Below are 24,034 nucleotides of genomic sequence, written 5' to 3' on the forward strand. Positions count from 1 at the left end.
TATTACTATAAAAATACATTGTATAAAAATAATATTAATAATATGAAGAATAACAACAACCTCATTAACAAGAACAACACCAACATATAAATGCTGGTAGAATTAGGGTAGAACCTATTTAGAATGAAGGCATAAATGCACCTGGTCATTGCAGATGTTTGGTTCTCCCAAGCTGGAAATTGCTGTAGGTGTTAAACTCATTCCCTGCCATTATAGTGAGCCGTTTATAACGAGTGCTTTTGCTCGTTGTTTTGTTCGTCTGTTTTGAACGCGTTAGCATCTCGGCTAACCTTTGAGCTGTGCCCCCCACCCCGCAGAAAGCTGACGTGGCCGTGGCCCCCCTGACCATCACGCTGGTGAGGGAGGAGGTCATCGACTTCTCCAAGCCCTTCATGAGCCTGGGAATCTCCATCATGATCAAGAAGCCGACCAAGTCCAAGCCGGGCGTGTTCTCCTTCCTGGACCCGCTGGCCTACGAGATCTGGATGTGCATCGTCTTCGCCTACATCGGCGTCAGCGTGGTGCTGTTCCTGGTGAGCCGCTTCAGCCCCTACGAGTGGCAAGGGGGTGAGATGGAGGAGATGGACGAGCACCAGTCCAGCCAGCAGCAGCAGCAGCAGCCGCCGCAGTCTCCCGCGCTTGAGAACCAGGCCCAGACGCCCCAGAACCAGCCTCTGCCGCAGAGCCAGGAGCACAGCAACGAGTTTGGCATCTTCAACAGCTTGTGGTTCTCCCTCGGAGCGTTTATGCAGCAAGGGTGCGACATTTCACCCAGGTAGGCTACGCTCATACGCTAATCCGTTACCATAGGAACATGGTAGGACGTTCATTTTGGGATGCAGGCTTCTTGTAAACCGAAGGAGAGCGTTCAGGTCCTCATGCAGGTTGAGGATGCAGTCTTCCGTCATGTCATCATAATCGGCTAGATCCCTCTGCATTTTGAATGTTTTTCCTAGCAGGGCTTCTGAGTATATTTTGTATTTTCTTATGTATGGAGGGGGCCTTTAAAGCCCCCGTAGCTGATGCACAGCCAGTGCTCGGACGTCATACTTATAGCACTGGAGAAAATTATGTGAAAATATCGACTTGGCAGCTTGTGTGGTGTGGCGCGAGGGTGTAACACGTGGTTCGGAGCAGTAAGGTTTGGAGGACAAACTCGCAAGCAAGACGAGAGCTGAAATACCTTACGATGAAGAAAAGAAAACGTCAAAGAGCTCAGACAACGGCCACGAGCACGTGACCACACACTGACATGGGATGGAGTCAATGTGTAAACAGGGTCAGGTGACCTTTAATCGCCACGGCGACATGGGTGCTGGACTCCAACGGTGAACTGTTGCTGTACCTTCTGTGGTTTCCCAGCATGCAACTGTCATGCAATTACACTCAATGTATTTGTCTATACAGACAATACACGCACACACATACACACAGACACAGACACACAAAGTAATTGTCTACATAGTTAATACACACACACACATGCACACACACAAAGAAGCACCCACAGACATATTTGAATTCATATCTTTTTGGGGACCATCCATTAATTTCTAATCCCATCAATGACAATCTTAACCCATAGCCAGCCCTAACCTTAAGCATAAGCAGCGACTATATTTGTGTTCATGATTTGCTGATGCTTTGTATTTCAGTAGTAACTGAGTTATTACTAAGTAATTGTACCCTGTCCAGTAAAGTGTTACCATTTTTTGTATCCTTGCGCTCAATTCTGTTCATGGGAGCACTTTAAAAATAAGGAGAGAGCTGGAGAATGTAGCTCTTCCTAAGTGCACATTTATGTGTTGTATACTGCAAGGTCAATTTTTAATTTTTGTTCTTTTAGCTGGGCCTGCAGCTGCTCTTTCTTTGGCCTATCCACTGCCTCTGCCCTCTTGATCTGATGTCATTCCATTCTACTCTTGCCTCATTGGCTACTTGTCATTTTTTCTTCTGTCTGCACTCATTACTCGCGGCTTCAGAGGTCCAGTGCGCCGTCTCCCTAAAAGAGCATGCCGGTGGTCCTGGCCGTCGCTCGCAGATGTATAAATTTAGCAGCTGACATTTCGGCGGGGGACGCTTGCTGACATCGCTCGGGGAATCTCCAGTTATAATTGATCTTCAGACATGCAGCTGCGATGCAGATGTTGCTCTCTGTGTCAGAAATCCCGCTTATTTACCCGGCTGCCAGTGAAAGGGAAATGTCAACAGTCTTGGCTTGGCATTCCCTTTGGCAGCACAGTTGCATCGTGGGTATTGGCGCATCGTTTCATAATCTCTCGCGTTGCTAATTTTCATTGCTTTGCTGTGAGTCTTAGTTGAAAGGAGCATGTTTAGTTGCAGAGTTTTATTTGTCACATATACAGTTATACTCAGTACAATGTGAAATTCCCAGCAACTGTGAACAATGGAAATAAGTATTAGAAGCAAGACATAGGACATAAATGGTAAAAATTAACCAGTGATCACAGATACCCGTAGCGTGCAGTTGGCAGTGAAATGGCAAGTAGTGCAAGTCTAAGAATAAATAAGTATGTAAACTGTACATGTGTAAGTTGAGTAGGCGTTACTGTTCCCTACTGCTTTCAGCATAGTTTACAGTTCGAAGTCACATCCAGTGCCTTGGGCCCGACGCTTCCTGTCCCGTCATGCTGCAGTGAATCATCTTCGGCACGAGGCCGGATAGTAAGGGAGTAAGTCACTGGAGTGGAGATGATTCCCACATTAAGTCACTGGAGTGGAGATGATTCCCACATTAAGTCACTGGAGTGGAGATGATTCCCACATTAAGTCACTGGAGTGGAGATGATTCCCACATTAAGTCACTGGAGTGGAGATGATTCCCACATTAAGTCACTGGAGTGGAGATGATTCCCACATTAAGTCACTGGAGTGGAGATGATTCCCACATTATGTCACTGGAGTGAGATGATTCCCACATTAAGTCACTGGAGTGAGATGATTCCCACATTAAGTCACTGGAGTGGAGATGATTCCCACATTAAGTCACTGGAGTGAGATGATTCCCACATTAAGTCACTGGAGTGAGATGATTCCCACATTAAGTCACTGGAGTGAGATGATTCCCACATTAAGTCACTGGAGTGAGATGATTCCCACATTAAGTCACTGGAGTGAGATGATTCCCACATTAAGTCACTGGAGTGAGATGATTCCCACATTAAGTCACTGGAGTGAGATGATTCCCACATTAAGTCACTGGAGTGAGATGATTCCCACAGCTCTGGCTGAGGTCAGCGTGGCGGCGGGAGACCGCGGTCCGCACGTGATTCTCACAAAAAAAAAAACGTGACCGGGCGTGTCTCCGGCTGTCCTCCAGGATCCGGAGGGTCGTTGGTTCTTGGATGTGCCTCGCGTTCTCCCATTCGAAGGTGACAGCCCCCACTCTCCGTGATACTGAAATAGTCCACTTGCGGAGCTGTCAGCGGTGCCGAATTCTGGCCACGCTCACACAACAGTGGCCCAGCTGTCCACTGGCTTACATCTTGTATTTTTTTTCCCCATCTTCATATTTTCGACATTTGTATTTGAATCGTCACCGAGAAACCACGCTTTGAGAGACACTGCCTTGTTTTAAGCTATTAGGACTTAGGCATTACTAATCGATCTTGATATCTCCGTGCTACTAGGTGAGCTCAGCTTCGTTAGGCTGTTCTTAATTTAAATAAAAAAAGAGGTTTCATTGACAGTTCCCATTTTTTGATTGCACGCACACTATTCTCAGCACATTATTATGTAGAAGAGGTTAGGCTTCTCATAAATTTGCATGTCGTTAGTTATTAGCAAGTTTGCTGGAAAGGTATGACTGTGATACTGAGACTGAGAGCGTGCCCTGTACCGCTTCAGGCTGTGGGGAACAAAGGATACGTCAATCAGGGCAGGAGGGAACAACTCTTTGTACTCGACTTGTGCTCTGTGCGGCAATTATCTGCCGCAAGTTTTTGTTTTCGTCGCTTCCCCTCTAAAAAATCACCTAAAACTGCTGCCTTTCACGCAGTAATTAGGCTCCGCAAAGCATCAGTCTGTAGCTTGGCGTGTACTCAAGTTATGTGACTTCGTGAAGCTCGCATCCCCTCAAACCCCCTGAGATGTACACCGCAGGTCGACCCCCTACCGTGATGATTGCCCCTTTTTATACGCCGCAGATAATCTAAACGATTCCAGAAGCCGACGCCGTGTCAGACCGCAGAACTCAGGCAGACACTCCTAGACTGTTTTTCTGGCAGAGTTGGAGCTTTGCTTGGGCGGGTCGCCCGATTGCAAAGTATTATCTTTGTTTCGTGGATGAGCCTCGCACTTCTAGGGGAACCATAAATCAGAATTGGGTGTGTGGGCCATTTTCCTCTCGATAGCTTGGTTCAGGTACCAGAAAAAGCAGGAGAGGCTGACAATGGCTGTCTTTGTTCACAGGCATGGAGCTGTGTGTGTCTGTGTGTGGCAGGTGCTGAATTCTTGCCTGGGGCTTCCTCTGTGTTCTTATTTGGAAATAAATAAGCCTTGTCATTCAGCCTCTTAATAGTCAGTGCTGCAGCTCCGTGGCACAGAAAGTGTTTTTCCAAAGTCGACCAGGAAGTGACTCACATATGTTGCTCACCCATATTTGAACATGTTCCCTTATTATCATGTTATTTTTAAATGTCTTTTGAATCCGTCGCCGGCGAGCCCGCGAGATGTCTCTGTGCGGATCTGTAGCCTAGCTGTTTTACTGGGGCACCCCAGTCACCAGGGGATCACTGGCAAACCCCCCCCCCCCCCCAACGTAGTTCCAGGGGAGGGTCCCGGTAACCCTGTTCCTGATAAGGTTCTCCGGCTTTTCATGGCGTCGTTCGTTGAAGACTTTGTTGGATCGTTGGCTGGCTACTCCTGAGGATTCAGGAGGGGCAGTGTGGATTTCTGGTTGGTCATAGACGAGTGGACCAACTCTTCTGCCCCGTTGGGTTGTGGTGAATATGCTGAGACCATCGACGTGCGTCTTGTGACCTTGGAGAGGGCATATGGCCCAGTGCCCTGGCAGCAGGTTAGGGTTAGGGTTAGGGTTAGGGTTCACGCAAGGATTTCGGTTTCCCAGTAACTCTGTGCTCCCTTGCTCACCTGTGCTCATGAGTTGTGAGAACAAGTGTGCAAAATGAGGTTCCTCTGCAGGAGTTTCTCTGGCTAACCTTTCTGTAACTCGGTGAGTTTGGAGGTCTGGTTAGACTGTGAAATGGAACCGCTGCTCCTTTGGGCTTGAGAGGCGTCTGCTGAGTTAGTTCGGGCATCTTGTAAGGATACCATGTGAGGGCTTCCACTGGAGCTGCTCTGGGCACTGCCCACTGGATGGAGACCCTGGGGCAGACCCAGCGCACACTGGAGGGATTACATCTCCCAGTTGGCTTGGCAACACCTGGGAATCCCCTAGAGCAGGGGTTCTCAAAGTCCAGACTGCGTTAGGGATAGAGACCGAACCACAAATTAATCCAGACCAGCCGATAATGTAATTTATGAATCAATACAGTTAACGTCAAAAGGATTAACATGGGCTGAAGTACAAAGATACAGTATAGAACCACCAAATTCCCCCCTCCCCCATTAACACAGAGTCAAAACAATTAGCAAGCAGTAAAACGTTCACATTTTTGTTAAATATTGATGTCTGAGGTTATTGTTTTGGACCTCTGACCTTTTGAACAAAAATCTGGTGTGGACCTTTAATAAAAAAGTTTGAGCACCCCCGCTCTAGGACAATGTGGGGGGGGGGGGCGGTGGCGTGTGGCTCAGCAATTTTCTGTGCCTGGGATTAGAAGGTTGTAGGTTCAGCTCTCTGGGTTGATGAGTGATTCCACCTTTACGCCCTTGAGCGAGGCCCATAACCCTAACTGCCCCAGGCACTGTCTGACCCAGCTAACTCAAAAACGTGCATCACTTTGCGTGTCTGCTATATAAATAAAATGTTAAAAAAGATTGGAGTTGTTTTGCTGAGACATAGAAGAATCCGTTTTTGGGAGAAATGACTGAAATCCCATCTCACAGGGAGATAAACCCGCGTTTGCTTGGCAGTCTTCACACGACCTCCTGGTGGGATTTGGCACCACCGCACACCGTAGCCAACTGGGCAAATTACCTGCGAGGTGCTGATTCTTACAAAATGCTGTTTAGCTTCCCTAAAAGGCATAGCGTCGAGAATGCATGTGCAGTTTATGAAGATAAATGATGGGTATGACAATTCATTGATAGGAGTCCATTCATATGAGTATTTTGCTGTTCCTTTGTATTGTTGTAATTACTCTTGTACAGAATTCCAGCTCCTAACCTATGGCGTATTCTGCTTTTCCTGTGTTCTCAAACACGCTAATCAGTCGTTAAAACAGGCTTGGTGTTTTTTTCTTTTACTTACTGCCTGCTTATTTGCAAATCTGTTCTCTTAACGCTGTTACAGTTTTAGGGATCAGCGCAGGAGATGATTCACACCTACAGGGGGTTCGAATCCCGCCCGGTGTGCAGAGCTTGTACGTTATTCCTGTGACACGCAGGTCTGTGCGTGTGCCTTGGGCCCTGCTCTACCTGGGAGAAGCTACAGGCCGCAGCGCTGTGCTGGATAAGCGGCTGGAAAATGGATGAATAAATGTTAAAATCTAAATATAATCAGTTGCTCTCAAACCATATATAAAAAGGTCACTTGTTTCCAGGGGGGATGCCGGCCATGACAATAATGTCTGGCCTGACCGTTCTTTTCACTTGATGCAAGGTTTACTTCGACTATCATTTTAAATTCGGCGCATGTTTCGAGCCTCCTGCCTTTAACACTTCTGTGTTTTGGCCATTTTGTGTCTTTTGTTTACGCGCCTCCATCTGTTAGGCCGTTTATTGAGTGGCCGTGTTGCTTTGTGCCGTAATATGTGTAAGGTGTTCAGCTGGAATTGTTCATTCTGTTTCTTTAAAAGTGTTTTTTTGGTATTTCGGTGTGAAGCTTATTTGTGTGTAAGTGTGCGTGCTATATAATTACCATGTGTTATTGCATTATTATTATTGTTTATTATTATTGTTAGTAATAATATTACTGTTGTTGTTTTGTTTTATTACTTTATTACCTGTGGCCCTGACATGGATGGATGGATGGATGGATGGATGGATGGATGGATGGATGGATGGATGATCATAATAGGCCTTCCTGTCCCGTGTCTCCCCTGCCTTGTGCCCTGTGCTTACTGCTAACTCAGTTTATGGAAATTTGACATATGATTGAATAAGACGTGATTTCTGACTCAGTGCCAAATTGGCCATTAATAAGTATCTCCCATGTTTCTTGATGTCGTGTCGAGGGATATAAAGGCCATGTCTTTCCCAGCAATGGCAGGGAACAGTTTCCTTAGAGAGCAGGAGGGTGTTATTTTGATAAAAGATTTTTGTTGTGTGGCGCAAATTGCGAAGGAGAAAACAAGTTTCTAAGAGTTGTGTTAACTTTTTAAGCAATTTAGGAAAAAAAAAAATACTTTAAGTGCTGACAAGGTGCCCGAAATACTGCCAGCTGCTTCTGAAGGTAATTCAACTCTCTTGCTTAATAGGATTTTCTCATCCCTGAGGTCAGTTTCATGAGGCGAGATTGCCGAGTTAGCGAGAACCTCTGGAAGTTATTGCATGAGGCTAGTTTGAAGTTTATCCCGGCCGATTACTATGGCAGCGTGATATTTCACGCTCGCTGTCGGCTAAGTTAACTTAGCGTATCCCTGACACCGTGGAAAAAGTTGGGCCCGTCAGAAGCACGATTTTATATCATATAAGCCAGTTTTTTTTTTGCCTTTTATTACTTATTTACAATCATTTTTATTTGTCTATATAACATGCATTATATGCAGCCAGTCCTTGTATAACACCCACGTTATATCTTATGGGTATTTATTTTCCAGAAGCCATACATCTTCATAACATAACACAGTTTTGGCACATTTTAAGACAGTAGTTAACTTATGAGATAAAAAAAGGAATGTTATTGTCTGTTTTACATATGAATATATAAATATATATCACATATGTTAGTGTCTCCCAATCCAGTTCTCAGGAACCCCAGACAGTCCACATTCTTGCTCCCTCCCAGCTCCCAACACACCTGTACCAGGTATTCGGCGTTCTTGATTGGCTGGGAGCTGGGAGGGAGGAAAAATGTGGACTGGTCGGGGGTCCCCTAGTACTGTTTTTTTTTTTATATACATACGTGTGTGTGCGTGTGTGTGTGTGTGTGTGTGTGTGTGAATTAGAAAAGGAAAAGTCTATTGCGCAGCTTTGGCTTTTTTACTGATCTGTACAGGCAGTGGGGGGGGGGGGGAGACATGTACAGCACCTGCTGTGTTTTCAAAGCACCTGGAAGCTTGCATTTGCATTGTGAGGCCGGTGTCCTTGTGCATCAGTGATACAGCACATCCCCCACCCCCACCCCCCGTGGGGTCGTGTGCCGTCGTGTGCCGCCTCACTAAGTTACCGTGACAGCCATACGTCTCTGTGCATGAACAAACAGCACAGGTGCTGCACTGCCGGCCCACTGATGCACTGGAATCGCACTGCACAGGTGCTACACTGCCGGCCCACTGATGCACTGGAATCGCGCTGCACAGGTGCTGTACTGCCGGCCCACTGATGCACTGGAATCGCGCTGCACAGGTGCTGCACTGACGGCCCGCTGATGCACTGGAATCGCGCTGCACATGTGCTGCACTGCCAGCCCGCTGATGCACTGGAATCGCGCTGCACAGGTGCTGCACTGCCGGCCCGCTGATGCACTGGAATCGTGCTCCGTTTGCCTCACATGCTCAAACCGACTAGCGCAGTCCTGTTCAACCGGACCGGCACCACTCATGAATTATATGGTTGTCTGCATTATGTCCCCCCATGAACCAATCAAGTATGTTCTTACTGGCTGTATCTCTGATACATAGACTATGTACTTTTTAGACCATCGTTTCCCAGTCCGGTGCTCGGGGACAGACAGTCTACGTTTTTGGTCCGGGAGCTGGGAGGGAGCAAAAATGTGGACTGTCTCCGGATCCCCGAGGACTGGATTGGGAACCACTGTTCTAGGTGAATCTGAAATTGCTGTGACAAATTAATTTGTTATGGATAACTTAGCTCCCCCGCCTTGTCCAGCGAGCCCCCTGCCCTGTGTGCCGTGCTTCCTCGAACCCTGTACCGGAGGGCGTCGCTATGACATATACAAGCATTCGCCATTCCAGTTCATTTACTCCATCCTCACAGAGGAGACGGATAGACAGGAGGCAGATCAAGGGGCAGACAGCCTGCATAGCAAATATGTATCGCGAGGTCTCTCCCAATCTCACAGCCCCTCCTCCTCCTCTTATTCCGCAGTTGTTATCTTCTGCGGAGTCTCTGCCCCCCCCCCCCATAGCCATTCCTTTTCCTCTACATCCTGCAGCTCCCCCCCCAGCTGTAATTCCTTTACAGCCCCAGTTTCTCATCATAAACAAAGGCACAACGCAGCCTTCGCCTGAGTCTCGTCCTTTGCATATTTTTGAGACGCACAACCTCATTCCCCAAGTCTCATAAACCCCATAAAAATCCCCTTTCCGTCACTCCACTGCCACACCTCTCTGATCAGTAGCATTTTGCCTGTCTTGTCTCCTCGCATCCCTTTCATGACCCTGTCACTGTATGCCGACGATTAAGCACTGCCGATGTACCTGAGTTTGACTCAGTTCTGCGTAGGGGACCTGGATTATGTTCCCTGACAGCTTCACCCGGGGACTCCGTCCTGTGAGGTGACTGATCGGGCCCATCGCCCGAGGCTGAAGCCCAGGGAATCTCGTGCTTTGTGGAGAAGACGTGGAGGTTTATGTCGGGTCGAATCTCTCCACTCGTCACCAGCTCTGATGGGCTTCTCCCCGTCCCTGAAACGCACCCTTTTTCCCTGAATCATCTTTACACTTGTTAAACGTGACATAAGGCGAATGTGCGAACTTTTCTCACCTTCTACCAAAAACGACTTGCATCTGTTCACGGTTTTTTTTATTTTATTTATTTTTTTATTGCTATTTACGACAGATTGCTCAACATCAGCTGAAAATTCTGGAGAAGTAATATCGGCTGTGATCTTATGTGACTTAAAATTAAAAAAATTATAATAAGGCAATCTGAGGAAGACATTTCCGTCAAGTGGGTGAAAATGACTGTAGAACGAAGCAGTAAAACCATGGCATGTCAAAAAATGTAATTTACGAGATTTAACGATTTAAATTCAAAACTGCCAAATAGGAAACTCTGATTCAATATGAATCCAGCCCCCCTGTGGTCTCTGTCATTAGACATCTGTGGGAAACGGCATGGTGAGAACTCGTCATGTTTGGGAAACTGGCCATGGGGGTCTCCTTGGGGGGGGGGTCTCCATCCCTGCTCGCCTTTCCGACATTTCTGCTCCGCGTCGCTCCTGGTGTGGAACGGCCTCTTTTATGCATGTTTTCAAATAATTCTGCAGTGAGGTGTTTCCTCGCAGATTTCCCATCCTGGAAACCTGTGCTCTCGTTAACATGCTGCACCGACGCGCATCCATGACAACGTGCCTTTCCGGGCTGACGCAGGCGAGAGGCGTCCAAGCCAGCGAAAGGTTAAATTCCCTGCGACTGCGTCACGTTTCCCGTCCTCAGGTGGATGCTCATATATTTTTTTTTTATTTCTTAGGCACAGCAAAGCCCTGGGCTTGATTTATTCGGTAACATTTAAGGCCATGTTTTTAGTAATTTATAAACACATTCATAAGAAGTAATAACACATTCATAAAGCATTATAAACATGGCTATAAATATTTATCAAAAGGTAACACATTATATATGTTTATCAATGCTTTATGAAGCTCTCATCTATAATGCACTACAGATAGCTTTATAATGCATTATAATGGTCAGTATAAGCATTAAGGATGCTTTGTACTGCATTATAAAGGTATCTATAGTGTGTTATAGATGAGAGCCTCATAAGGCAGTCATAATGCATAATTAACATAGCTATAATGTGTTATACCTTTTGTTAAATATTTATAGCCATGTTTATAATGCTTTATGAATGCATTATAATGCATTATGAATGTGAATGTGTATAAGTTACACACGGCCTTAAGTGAAGTGTTGCCATTTATCCTGTGCGTCCCGCTGTGAGGACAGACACTGCTAACCCTGTGTATCATTTTTTTTGTTTTGTTTTTCTACCCCTTTGAAGTCTCCGCAGCCGAAAGCTGAGTTTGTCTCCAGCTCAGTATTTTTCATGTTCCCCTTAAGTTCTTGTTTCTGAACATAATGGACCGCAGTCAAAGCCGCTCCAAGCGTTCTCATCCTCTCTAGGGAGCATTCAGTGAGCTGCAACATCATGTATGACATAAATTGAAAAAAAAAAATTATATATTTTTTTAACTGGCTTAATGGTTTTCCTACATCAGAATTCCTCAGAAAGAGTTGTTTTCCTTGCTCTTATTATGCAGGCACTTCTATCCACAGCAACATAAATTTTTTGTTGAGAGAGCTGGAACCCTGGATTAGAGACGTGGCTCAGGGGCCCAGTGGCAAAATCACTATTCAGACCCTGGGATTTGAACCGACACACTTCTGATCACACATACAGCAGCCAAAGCCATTGAGCCACACACCTGTATTTGCTTCAGACTGTCTTTGCTTTTGGTCTTTGGGTCACTGTCTCACAAAAAGGACTTGCCATGATGTTTGCAGAAGCCCCGATTTTTAATGGGGACCTTTACAGTCAATAGTGGACACATTGTTTTGCAGAAAGGACACGATGGATATATGTAAGGACTGACACCAGGCTTACTGTAAGCAAGTTGCAGGGGCGATTTTATGATTTTTATAAGGTGAGAGCCAGTGTAATGTTTTGAATTGGTGAGGGCCAATCAGCTTTCAGCTGGGGCCAGTGTATATGGGAGAGCGTGTGTGTGTGTGTGTGTGTGTGTGTGAGAGAGAGAGAGAGAACAGGCCATCGCCTGGAGAGTAGTTCCATCATGTCTGTCAGGTGCCACGTTCAGCTTTGGGCAGAAGCGACAGATTTATTCCAGGTCTCAGGTTCTGTCGTCCCTTACGGTCAAGCTTGTCACTTCAGCTCACATGTCCCCGACGGTCATAAACACACATGCACGCACTGGGGGCATGGAGGTCTCATGCTTCAGAGGTCACCCTGTCGCTGGCGTGCTCCGGGGAGAGCGGGGAAAGCGCTGCAGAGTTAGCGCAGCTCCCCGTGTGAGCCGCGGGCGACCGGAGATGGGACAGGAGCTCGCCAGGTGCAGGTGTGATCTGCGGCGTGTTTCCACAAGGCGCGGGAGCGTTACAAGGAAGGCAGCGAATGCCGCCTTTATGGCAAAGTGCACCATGGTGGAAATGCGGCTGTTTTTTTCCGTTCCGCTCTGCGTGAACGGTGGCTTGACGGAACAAATCGTGCCGAGAAGCTGTCGTGAATTTTCAGTTCAGATTGTCCTAGATAAAAAGAAGATGGCTGCAGCACGAGGATTAAGGCCTAGCCGGTTTCTGCCAGGAGAAATCCTTGGAAGGCTCACAGATGGTTCAGTGCAATCCAAAAAAAGTAGATCTCTACATGCTTTTGGTAAAGTCTCTTTTATCTCCAGTACATCTGAAGATGTCTTCAAATGAGATTACTATAAGATCTCAGCTGCTTCTCTTCTCGGCCTCCAAAACAATCTAAAATTATTATTATTTTTAGATTATTTTTCCTTCCTTCAGATGCAATTGCATGAGGTATAATTCAGACGAAACAAAAAGTCTTATGGAGCTGAAGGCTTGAGAAATAAAGAGCGATAAAATCTGCCTGCAGCAAGAGCTGATAGATTTGTGTGTGCGTGCGTGTGTGTGTGTGCGTGCATGTATGTGTGTGCGCGTGTGTGTGTGTGTGTGCGTGCATGTATATGTGTGTGTGTGTGTCTGTGTGTGTGTGCGCATGCAAATATCTCTCAATATCAGTGTATTTTTAATGATCAAAATGCAAGGAGACCCCAGACAACAGCAACAAAACCTCAGCTGAAGCAGGGAGATAAATGGGGAAACGTGCACCAGTTATTTCACGAATGTTGTATGAAAAAGCATGCTGGATAATTAATAATAGATCATTAATATCAATCAGAAAGGTATTGTTTATAGTAAATGTTGTAGAGGAGGTAATAATTATGTTGAGAGCAGATACATGTATATATCCTGGGGGTAAATATAGGAGCCTTTAGCAAAGTGTGTATGTGAAGCTGTTACATGTGAAGCTGTTACATGTGAAGCTGTTACATGTGAAGCTGTTACATGGATTAGACTGCCGTGCTGTGACTTGGAGCCGGTGCCGTGACGCCGTTTGGTCGGGACCTCCGCGTTCGAGGTCAGCCAGACACTCCCTTTGCAGCTGCCTTGGCCCCACTGACTCTCCATCCCCCCCAGATGGCAAGTCGGCCGTCCGAGCCAATCAGGCGCAAGTCACTGTCACAATGGCCGATCTGTGCTTAAAGGCACCATTTACTGCACTTTTCATGAATCACAGAGGCCATTGGTGGATTCACTTGTTTCATGTATAGATATAAAATTCATATAGTTGTATATTTTTATACACCGTCTTTTTATCAATTTTCTTAACTTTTTTTTCTCTGCATTGTCACTGGAGTGCCACACTGTGGGATGACACAGGTATTCTTAATCTTATTTGTGAGTTTAGTTGATGGCTGTATAAAGGAAGTCCATTCAGGCATGGTGCTCAGGTTCTTGGAGATTTACTGGTTTTGCTCCTTTAAATCAGAAACCAAAGTGTTTGTTTGTATGTAACTTGCCCCTCGGCCTCCGCCACCTGTTCATACGAGGTTGCCAGATAAGGTCCTCTGATTCATCCTCCGATCTCTAAGTCCCATGGATGGGCTCCAGTCCTGAGACTTCCTGAAGTATGAAACAGGAAGAACCTTCTATTTTTCTTGGTGACTTTGAATTATTGTGCCTTTTGTATCACTTATAATAAATGCAGCATTATGCATGTGGTAAAGTTGCATTCATACAACTCTAAAATACTTCAGGCAGTCTAAAGAGTAGCTCAGCTGAAGTGACAGAAGTAAACATTCTGTCTGCAAAATGTTCCCAGTATAAAAAGAAAATGTGTTGAATAATATGGGAAAGTGCAACGGGGGGGCATGTTGCATCATTTCCCTTCTCAAATGTTGCATCATTTCCTGTCTCAAGTGTTGCATCATTTCCTGTCACTGAAGATGCGCAGTTACAGAAATAAGCTCCAGAAACAGTTTGGACAGTTATCAAACACCACACGTAGTGTGCAGGACAGCTGCAATATTTATACAACACGAAATTTATTGGATACTGGTTTGGATATTTTTATTAACTTGGTTGCATAGTGCGAGACTGGGTGTCAGGTGCCAGCTGCCAGTTCTGACTGGATGTGAACACGTTTTCCTTACTCAGGTCCATGGAACCAACTGTGTTTGCTGGCTTGTTTTGCAGCTGAGCTCCTAATTTTGGAAGGGAGAGGTGTTGATTGAATTCTGACAGTGATTTTGCATAGCTCAACATCCCCGTTAGCCTGTGGGACTGTATCTGCGGTGTGTGTCAGTTAAATGGACGAAGGCATGCTTGTTTGTATCTGTCTGTTTGACATTACCACTTATCTGGTTCAGGGTCACGCGGAGTCTGGAATCCATCCCAGGAAGGCAGGGCACGCATCAGGGATGTCCCTAGATGGGAAGCCAGTCCATCACAGGCCACACGTCAGCGGCAAATCAGAGAGACACCTGACGTGCCAAATCGTTCCAGGCCGCCGAAAATGAGAAACTATAAGAATTCGTTTTTAATTCCTATTTAATTTGCTGTATTTTCTGTCTGCATAAAATCTCGAATTAACTTTCATTAAGCATTCAAAGGGTTCATTGTCCTTTGCTCTATTACAGGTACAGTACTGAGTACAATGAGACACTTACTTGTGTGTTTCTGGAGACAGAAGACAAGAAGGCAAACAGTAACAGGACATAGAACATCAGTTAGGAAAAATAAACATGAATATGTAAAATATTACTATGGATATGGAGATATGGATGTATCTGGGAGAATATATATGCATTCGTAATGGTAATACTAATATTACTATATTAATATTCCCTTATGATGTTTACTGCAATATCCAATTTCGTACATCCTTGGATGTATCATAAACCATGTCAGATTTTATTTATATATTTACAAACAGTAGATCCACCAACAGGCACAGTGACCTATGTCACATAAACCATGTCAAACTTCATATATTTACACACAAAGTGGATCCACAGTCCAGGTATACATTTAACACAAAAAAAATTGGCAATAAAATAGATTTAGTTGAGTGTTACCCAATGATAATAGTATGTCACACACACACAAAGCCTATATTTTTTCGGCTCTTATCAGGTTTCGCTGTGCGTATTCAGCTGCAGACTTCCTAGACATCGTGTTGTATATGCAATTATAGCTTCCCTGATAAGAGAGGATATCGTCATAGCAACCGCGGGGGAAGCGGAATATTTTAAAGTCGCTTACTTTGTCAGGTTCACCGCGACGATGCTGCTTCAGAAATGACAATGCGGCGGCGCCCGGCCGGCGTTGCAGCTTCGCACATGTCTTACCGCGGTGCGCGCAGTTGAATGACATTTAACGTCGTCACGCATCTCGTAATGTCCGTGAATCAGCGCGTCTTTCCTCCAAGGCTGAAGATCAAAGTGGGCAAACTTCCCACCTCAGTTTCCCCTCGCGTCCAAACCACGGTGCTCGTTTTACTCCACAGAAAATCGCACCGCTTTGACTAAAGTGTCTGTAATAATACCTTTTTCATAACCCGTTTTCCCATTACCGCATATTTAAAAAAAGAAATACATATTAATTGCTCATAATAAACGATAATGATAAGATATATTAACTGTTTTAGCTGAGAGTTTTCTTGGGTAATTAAGCTGGTGTTGTTTCCTCTGGAGCTTGTTTTTTTTTTTTAAGTTTTTATTTCCATACATATTTTATTCTTTGTGCCTTATTCTTTTCTCTAATGAATCTGTCTGCTTTCCAAAAAGAGTGCTAAGTTCAACGAAATATCCAAAGCACTAAAACTCGATACAATATTAATAGATATAATTTAAGAGCCATGGTTACATCATTGCAGAAGTCAAATTTGCAATCATGTTAATCTGCAGCAATATATATAAAATGTACCCAGAGGGCTATCCTGTATATACAAGTGTATTCATACTTGTCACAAAGTAAAGGGTTCATGAATCCAGGAACAGTCTGGGAATTACAAGAGCAGTTTTATTGCTTGTGTGGTGTAACATGTATTAAATTGTGATTTATTCAATCTGCAGATGTGCAGCAATGAAAACCAGCATACAAGCTGGAATCAGGAGTGGGAAATGGATTTATCGCATGCTTTATTGCAGTTTGTTCAAGTGTGCAACAGCTTAAGGGTCCAGGATCAGAACCAACAGCCGTAATTTTGTCAGTCTATGTTATTTGACGCGTAAATACAAGCCTTGCTTCACAGTGTATAAAGGTTGCCAAATAAGATTCTCTGATTCACCCTCCAATCCCGACATCCCGTTGGTGGGTCGATGGAATTCAGTTTTCTGAATCCTGTTCTGCACTGGAAGTCTTTGGGTTAAAAAAAATGTAAGATTAGATTTTTGTGTTTTGCAGCCTTTTGCGAGTTCTGTTTTATTCATTTGAGGTGTAAATGTGTAGGGAAACGTGGAGACGTCTTAGGGAGAGAAGCTACGTACAGATTAGCATGGTGTGATTTTAGGCAAACACAGTTCCCTTAAAGTTAAACCCAGCTCACAGTAGCTTAACGTCTTAAGTTGTGTTTGACTTGGCTATGCAGTGAGTCTCTGAAAATCACTGTTTCAACATGGTCAGATTCATTCTTAACGCGAGAAGCCAGCTGGCCTCGGTGTTTAGGTTGTTGCCAAGTGGCTTTTTGTTTTTTATTTTGCCTTCTTTTGCATTATCAAGACCAAAGGCGTAACTTTGGGGGAGTTGAGGTCTCCACCCATATAAGGGGAGACGTGATTAGGGGGGGTTACAATCCCCCCGTAATTCACACCTATGATCAAGACCCGCTCAATTGTGTAATAATAATGCTGTTATCGAATGATATAACTTTTTGATGATTGTGTACCAACTTGTTTCTTATGCTCCAGTTTTCATTTTCAATCTTCCTCGTATCCCTTATTTTCTTAAATTCGCCGCTTCCCGACGTTTTCGCTAAGCTGTCTTGTTTTGTCCGCCTGCTACATTCGCGTTCTCCTGTGCTCTTTTTCTGTCTCCCCTCCGCTTATGTTCTCCGCCGTATTGCGCTCGTGTCGCCTCGCGAAACGTGCAGATATTTGTTCGTGCTGTTTCTGCTTCAGAACCTCACACTAGTTCGGTGGCCGTCTTTGCGTGTTTGTTCAGGGAGCCACGGCATTCGGAGACCGGCCCACACACCCGGGGCTTGTTGTTCAGAACTCGGCCGTAGTGAACACTAACTGCTGCCTTTTTCAGTATGAAACCCAGGTTATTAATATTCAAATGTTCATTAAACCTGCTGGTTACTTTTATAAACTGAGTTGAATTCATGGCTGGTTTTCCCTTTGGAACACCCTTCCACATTTTAACACCCTTCAAAGAGAATTTATTGCATGTTTATGTCACGTTGAATATGTATTATCTTATATCCCAGCGCGATGCTGGGTGTTTTGAATCCTCATTAATTTCGCGGGTGCGCATGTAAATCTGGGATTTTCTCAGGTGCTCCACTTTCCGTCACTCTCGTGGAACAATATTTAGATCAGGGTTTCTTAAAGTGGGATGATTTTCCCAGTATGTTACTTAGGATTTTAAAGAGGAGGTAAGGATCATGCACTGATTACAGTGTGTCACTGCACCCACCACACGACAAACCACCTCAGGGATGAGAACCTGAGTGCAGCCATGTGGCAGGTGATACCTCAGCATCACACTAGCCTGAATGGACCAGTGTGAGTTTTTTTCCAGTGGCTGGAGTGTCAATCCTGCCACCAACCCTCACGTTCTTCTCTGTGAGTTGGAGGACCTCCTTATAGGGCTGGATGTAGATTAATATCATACCCAGGATGTAGCCATTGCAGGTTAATGGCCTTGCTCAAGGGCCCAACGGAGTAGGATCACTCCAGGCATTCACGGGATTTGAACCAGCAACCTTCCGGTTGCTGGCACAGATCCCTAGCCTCAGAGCCACCTCACCACTCTTTTAAAATGGTTGCCAAAATCTTCCATCACCCCCCCTTCCCCCGGTCGGCAAAATCTAATGAGAGGGTCACGAGTTTCTGGCACTGTTATTTAGGCTGAAAAGTTCGGCAACCCAAAGATCATTGTGACCTTAATTGTAAGTTATTCACTTGTTTAAAATAGCGTGATGGGGTATGATTATTTTTTATTGCACACAGTGCACAATGTACTTCCAATATTTAGCTTATGTTTACTTAATGGGGTGGCAAGGTGGTTAACCCTTGCCTCACCCCTCTGGGACCAGGGTTTGAGTCTCTGCCCTGGCCCTATGTATGTGGAGTTTGCATGTTCTCCCCGTGTCGTCGTGGGGTTTCCTCCGGTTTCCCCCCACAGACCAAAAACTGAACCATGATGAACTGGAGTTGCTAAATTGTCCATAGGTGTGAATGGTGACTGTGCCCTGTCATGGGTTGGTGCCCCATCCTGGATTGTTCCCTGCCTTGTGCCCTGCGATGGGTTGGTGCCCCATCCTGGGTTGTTCCCCGCCTTGTGCCCTGCGATGGGTTGGTGCCCCATCCTGGGTTGTTCCCCGCCTTGTGCCCTCAGATCTGCCGGAGCCTAGACGAATATTGCACTCGATCATTTTGCTTGCACTGCCTCTGATTTCCTCAACTCTGGCTAATACACAATTATTCTTACTTCCTCCCTCACCCTTTCTGGGGTGTGCTCCATGGAGCACAATGTCGTTGAAGAGTTTATGCCTCTGCGGCCTGCAAGACAACTACCTCCACCTCCGGCAACTACCCTCCAACCTGCCTGCCCTTGGCTCAACACGATGCCTCGCCATCCATCCTGCGGCTGTGTGTCTATTAATCCTGCCATCGTGCATCAAGCACCCCGTGCCTGCACCGGTCGGCCGCTGCATTGAGACATATATTTCAACCCCTGTATTAGCTTAGTCATATCATCTTGTTTGTTTGACTCATCTGCCGGCCCCTGGAGGATGGGCTCCCCCTTTGGGTCTGGTTCCTCCCAAGGTTTCTTCCTCTTAGGGAGTTTTTCCTTGCCACCGTTGCCTTTGGCTTACTCAATGGGGGGTCCTTACGAGGCAGAAATGTAAAGCGCATTGAGACAATGTAATGTTGTGATAATGCGCTATATAAATAAAATTGAATTGAATTGAATTGATGGGTTGGTGCCCCATCCTGGGTTGTTCCCTGCCTTGTGCCCTGTGATGGGTTGGTGCCCCATCCTGGGTTGTTCCCTGCCTTGTGCCCTGTGATGGGTTGGCGCCCCATGCTGGGTTGTTCCCTGCCTTGTGCCCTGCGATGGGTTGGCGCCCCATCCTGGGTTGTTCCCTGCCTTGTGCTCTGTGATGGGTTGGCGCCCCATCCTGGGTTGTTCCCTGCCTTGTGCCCTTAGCTTCCAGGATAAGCTCCATACCCCCACAATCCTGTATAAGACCTGTGGCCATGGAAAATGGACATTTACATAATGTATGTTGAAATTCATTAAATTACTAAATGTATATTGACTGTAAATGTTTTATTGTGGGACACATGAATCAGAGCATGGTTGCTACATGTATATGAAAACAGAAAACCATTCGATCATTTCAAAATGAAGCTTATGCCATTTGAAAATGATCTTTGTTTACATCAGTTTACAAGTAATTAAAAAATATAATATAATTCAAAGTCTGCTTAAAGAAGGAGTCTTGGGGACTCCCTCTACCTCACTCAACCTGCTCTGCCGTCTCTGTAGATCTCTCTCCGGCCGCATCGTGGGCGGAGTCTGGTGGTTCTTCACCCTCATCATCATCTCCTCTTACACGGCCAACCTGGCGGCCTTCCTCACCGTTGAGAGGATGGTGTCGCCCATCGAGAGCGCAGAGGATCTGGCCAAGCAGACGGAGATCGCTTACGGCACCTTGGATGGTGGTTCTACCAAGGAATTCTTTAGGGTGAGGGAGAACTTCGACCATTTAGAGCAGTGTTTCCCCACCCAGTCCCCCCCCCCCCCCCCACCCCCCCCAGATGGTCCACGTTTTTGCTCCCTCCCAGCTCCCAGCCAATCAAAAGCACAGGAGCTTCATTAAGGATGCGGTGCTCAACAACCACAAAAAAATTACCTACAAATAATTCAATGCAAACAGATAAAATCTTAAACTTTATTAATTTAAACCTGAACCATGTCTGTGATTTGTAAAAATGTGGACTGTCTGGTGGTGCTCAAGGGCCGGGTTGGGAAACACTGGCGTTTAGTAGTATGGCCTGAATCCTCAGTAGCCAGTGGCTACAACTGCAATTAGTAGCAAAATGGCAAAAACAGAACTGAATGAGTCAGTCAAAAAAAATGATACTTAAACGGAAAATGTCTGTGCGGAAGATATGTACAGATATGTTAAACAGCTTGTTGACTGATTTTTTTTTGTCCTGAAACCAATAAATTTGTTACATTATCATCCCAAGGCTTACCGTGGCAATCATGCTTCCAAAAGCTGCCTCTGTTTCAGATATTTTTCTGAAGATGGGGGCAGTCACACTCCTCACACCCTGACCGATTTGTTACGCACTGTACTGCAGTCCCCTTGACAAAAGCCACCTCTCGCCACTCTCAGAGGTCCAAGATCGCCGTCTTCGAGAAGATGTGGTCCTACATGAAGGCGGCAGACCCCTCCGTGTTCGTGAAGACGACGGACGAGGGCGTGCTCAGGGTGAGGAAGTCGAAGGGGAAGTACGCTTACCTGCTGGAGTCCACCATGAACGAGTACATCGAGCAGCGCAAGCCCTGCGACACCATGAAGGTCGGGGGTAACTTGGACTCCAAAGGCTACGGCGTGGCCACGCCCAAGGGATCGGCCCTAAGGTACGGCACGCCGCCGGCGATGCCAGCGGGGGTCGGCCGTAACCGTGATCGCAAACGAGCTGTGTTTACGCCAGCGATGTTCGGTAACAGCCCAGGTGGGAACTGTAATGCTGAGGTATTGTTTTGGCAGAGCCCTACAGAAATCCCTCGCCAGAAGCTTTGATGACTTAAAATTAACATGAGGATAAACTTTATTGATCCCAGACGGAAATTCTGCCGCATACAGTAACAATTACATAGATCACAGAAGACACATATAGTGCAAAATGGACAGCAAGTAAAACTGGAGCAAATTTAAAAAGTACACCGTACAGAAATAGAATATTATGAAAAACATAATATTAAGAAAATAAATATTTAAATATAAGAGTAATAGTAATGTTTGAGACTTGAGACATAAAATTATTTGTTCTCTAGTGATACAAGTGTTAGTTTACTTGTAGAAATTGTATTATTATAAGTGTACAAAATGGCAGATGCAGGAAAATAGTCTAATTGATATTCAAACTAGATACATTTTAAATAGATTTTTATATTAGTGATGTGAAGTTTCGAGAATAGTGTGAATATTCTTTTCAAAATGTTTTCATCAGGATTTTCCTCACCAGTGATTAAACTTTTTTATTAATTGAAATTAATAACTTTTTAAGAGCACAGCTTATCTGGGACTTGCAGCCATATGAAAATAGATTCTTTTAGCCTTAACCAAATATAACTCGCCGTAAATTACTACACCCTATTTCAAACTGAAAGAATAAGTAAGTATAATGTGTGAGAGCAAATGTGTCATTTTCGATTGAAAAGTTACATACAATGTTTAACTATATAATGTATAAAATTTAGTGTAATGTACACACAGTTTCCATATATATATAAATTGCCTGAAATGTAAATCAAATACAGAAATATATAGAGGCTCAACGTTTATTTAAAAATAGGCTACAAAATCATTAATTATCCTTAAAGATTTTAATTACCTCCCTGAGAGACAACTTCAAAGCAGTCGCGTTGTTTTGATGCACCTGACTAGACAGGAACTTCACAGCATCAGAACTCTCATGCAAATTAGCTTAAAATGTGACCCAGGAAAGAGATTAGATTTAATCAGCAATAACAAATGACAGCCAATAAAATACAAAAAAAAAATCACAGGGTTGGGATGATTGCTGCATGTTGTTTGATTTTTTGTTTGTTTGAGGTACTTATTCATGTTTTGGTTGTGTGGTATTATGGGGAACATTCAGTCGGATAGGATGCTGGCGGAGAAGAAATCCCCTCTAGCTATCTAAACTGAGTATTCATCTGACACCATGTTCTTTAAGGATTTATCTAACATCCTGTTCTTATTACAGAACGGAGAAATAGCCAAAGCATTTGCGCAGACCATAATCTGTAGATGGATAGGAATATCCCTCTAAATTTGCCATTTTTTCTCCGCCAGCCTCAACACTCACTGAATGTTCCTGCGATCTTGATAATATGTATGCATACAGCCAACAGTATTCTCAGCATCCAGAGTCACGCAGTGTCAACGTGTCTGTCCCATTCTTGATTATGTTTCGCGCCAATAAATGTAATCTCACGGGGACACTGCCACCTCCTTACCTACAGTTAGTATGTGGATTTTGCTGATTGCACTCCGACTTTCTTCCACGCAGGAAATATAACGAAAGTGGCTGTAGATAGAGAGACTATCGCCATTTTCCTCATAGCTGCTCTGCTGCGTCTCTAACAATACAGAGAGTCAGCTACAGGTGGGAGAGTCACAGGCAGAATAAATAAATAACTGACTCATACTTTTTGCCCTATGTAGCTCTTCTCCAGACAGCAGAAAATGTCAAATCGCTGTGAAGGAAAACAATTTGAAATACCTAAGCATTAATCATCATGTCAGTAGTGTTACGCACTGCCCTCCCACCTCGGAAATGAATCCTTAAGTCATTTGAATATGGAGGTTTCTTGTATCCAGTTAACCTTCGTATTTTGAGGACTATTTATTATCAAGAACAACATATATCACGTAAACAGATCCGATGCTTAGCTAATATTTCCTTTATTTTATAACTTCTTTACTGCGAGCTGTTTATTAACGTCTAATTTAATAACTCTGTTAACTGAGAAATATTTCTGATTGGAAAAGAGAATTTTTTAATTTTTTTTTTGTAACGACGTTTATGGTTTCAGATTTGCACCAGCTGCAGTAACCGGATCAAGATTTTTTTTTTGAAAAGTAGATTGTTTTCATATCTCACCATAAGTTATCTCACTAAATGCTGACCAGTATTATTTTATCATTTCAAGAAACCCAGTAAACCTGGCAGTGTTAAAACTGAACGAGCAGGGACTCTTGGACAAATTGAAAAACAAATGGTGGTACGACAAGGGAGAGTGCGGCAGCGGGGGAGGTGACTCCAAGGTCAGCCTGAGTATGAGCAACCCAGTGCTAACCGCAACATTGGGGGGTAACCGGCAGTCACACTTGCAGAAACACGTCGGCTGCAAATCCCCACATTGCCTGTAGGGCGGCGCTGTTGAGCCACCAGGCACAGCAGTTGGCATCCACTCTCCAGTGGATAAGCCGGGGCTTATTACACCTCAGTTCGAAATAATGGGCTTACTTGAGTTTGGATCGGCCTCTTTGCAACGTCGCTCAATTTGCACCTGTTGATATTTAATGGGCTTCTACTGGGGACGAAAATGAACCAGACTGGTCATGTCATTTGCATAACCGAGTGTTTACAGTGTGCCGGTTACCCAAAGTGATATAGTAATACACATCTTGCAGTAGGGAGGAAGGAAATAAGGCTAGATGGAGTATTAATTCATATCACTTTGTCATTAACTTTCAGATTTTTATTATGATACCTTTAACATGTAAATACGTAAAGAACCTATTTCTGTTTATTTACTGT

At 44.7% G+C, this 24,034-nt stretch overlaps 1 protein-coding gene and 1 long non-coding RNA gene across 9 annotated transcripts in view; one reads left to right on the forward strand and one right to left on the reverse strand.

Moving 5' to 3' along the window:
• The window catches only part of LOC111850515 (glutamate receptor 1-like), a 70,682-nt gene that overhangs the window by 37,123 nt on the left and 9,525 nt on the right, over nucleotides 1–24,034 (forward strand). For 5 of the 8 annotated variants that reach the window (XR_011985166.1, XR_002839819.2, XM_072706404.1 and 2 more), the window contains 4 exons: nucleotides 318–775; nucleotides 20,019–20,217; nucleotides 20,875–21,122; nucleotides 23,424–23,538. Coding sequence is in view for 5 of the 8 variants with exons in the window: in XM_072706404.1 (XP_072562505.1) it covers nucleotides 318–775; nucleotides 20,019–20,217; nucleotides 20,875–21,122; nucleotides 23,424–23,538 (1,020 nt within the window). In the remaining 3 variants the exon portion in view is untranslated. The remainder of the gene's footprint in view (nucleotides 1–317; nucleotides 776–20,018; nucleotides 20,218–20,874; nucleotides 21,123–23,423; nucleotides 23,539–24,034) is intronic. The other 3 variants (XR_002839822.2, XM_023824514.2, XM_023824504.2) reach the window with 1 other exon arrangement.
• LOC111850537 (uncharacterized) lies at nucleotides 12,825–15,676 on the reverse strand. The gene is made up of 3 exons (XR_002839825.2): nucleotides 15,561–15,676; nucleotides 14,650–14,722; nucleotides 12,825–13,919 (listed from the first exon to the last, which is right to left on the reverse strand). It is a non-coding gene; the product is annotated as an uncharacterized lncRNA (long non-coding RNA).

This window comes from Paramormyrops kingsleyae, chromosome 24 (genome assembly GCF_048594095.1).
Source record: "Paramormyrops kingsleyae isolate MSU_618 chromosome 24, PKINGS_0.4, whole genome shotgun sequence".
Classification (NCBI taxonomy): Eukaryota; Metazoa; Chordata; class Actinopteri; order Osteoglossiformes; family Mormyridae; genus Paramormyrops; species Paramormyrops kingsleyae.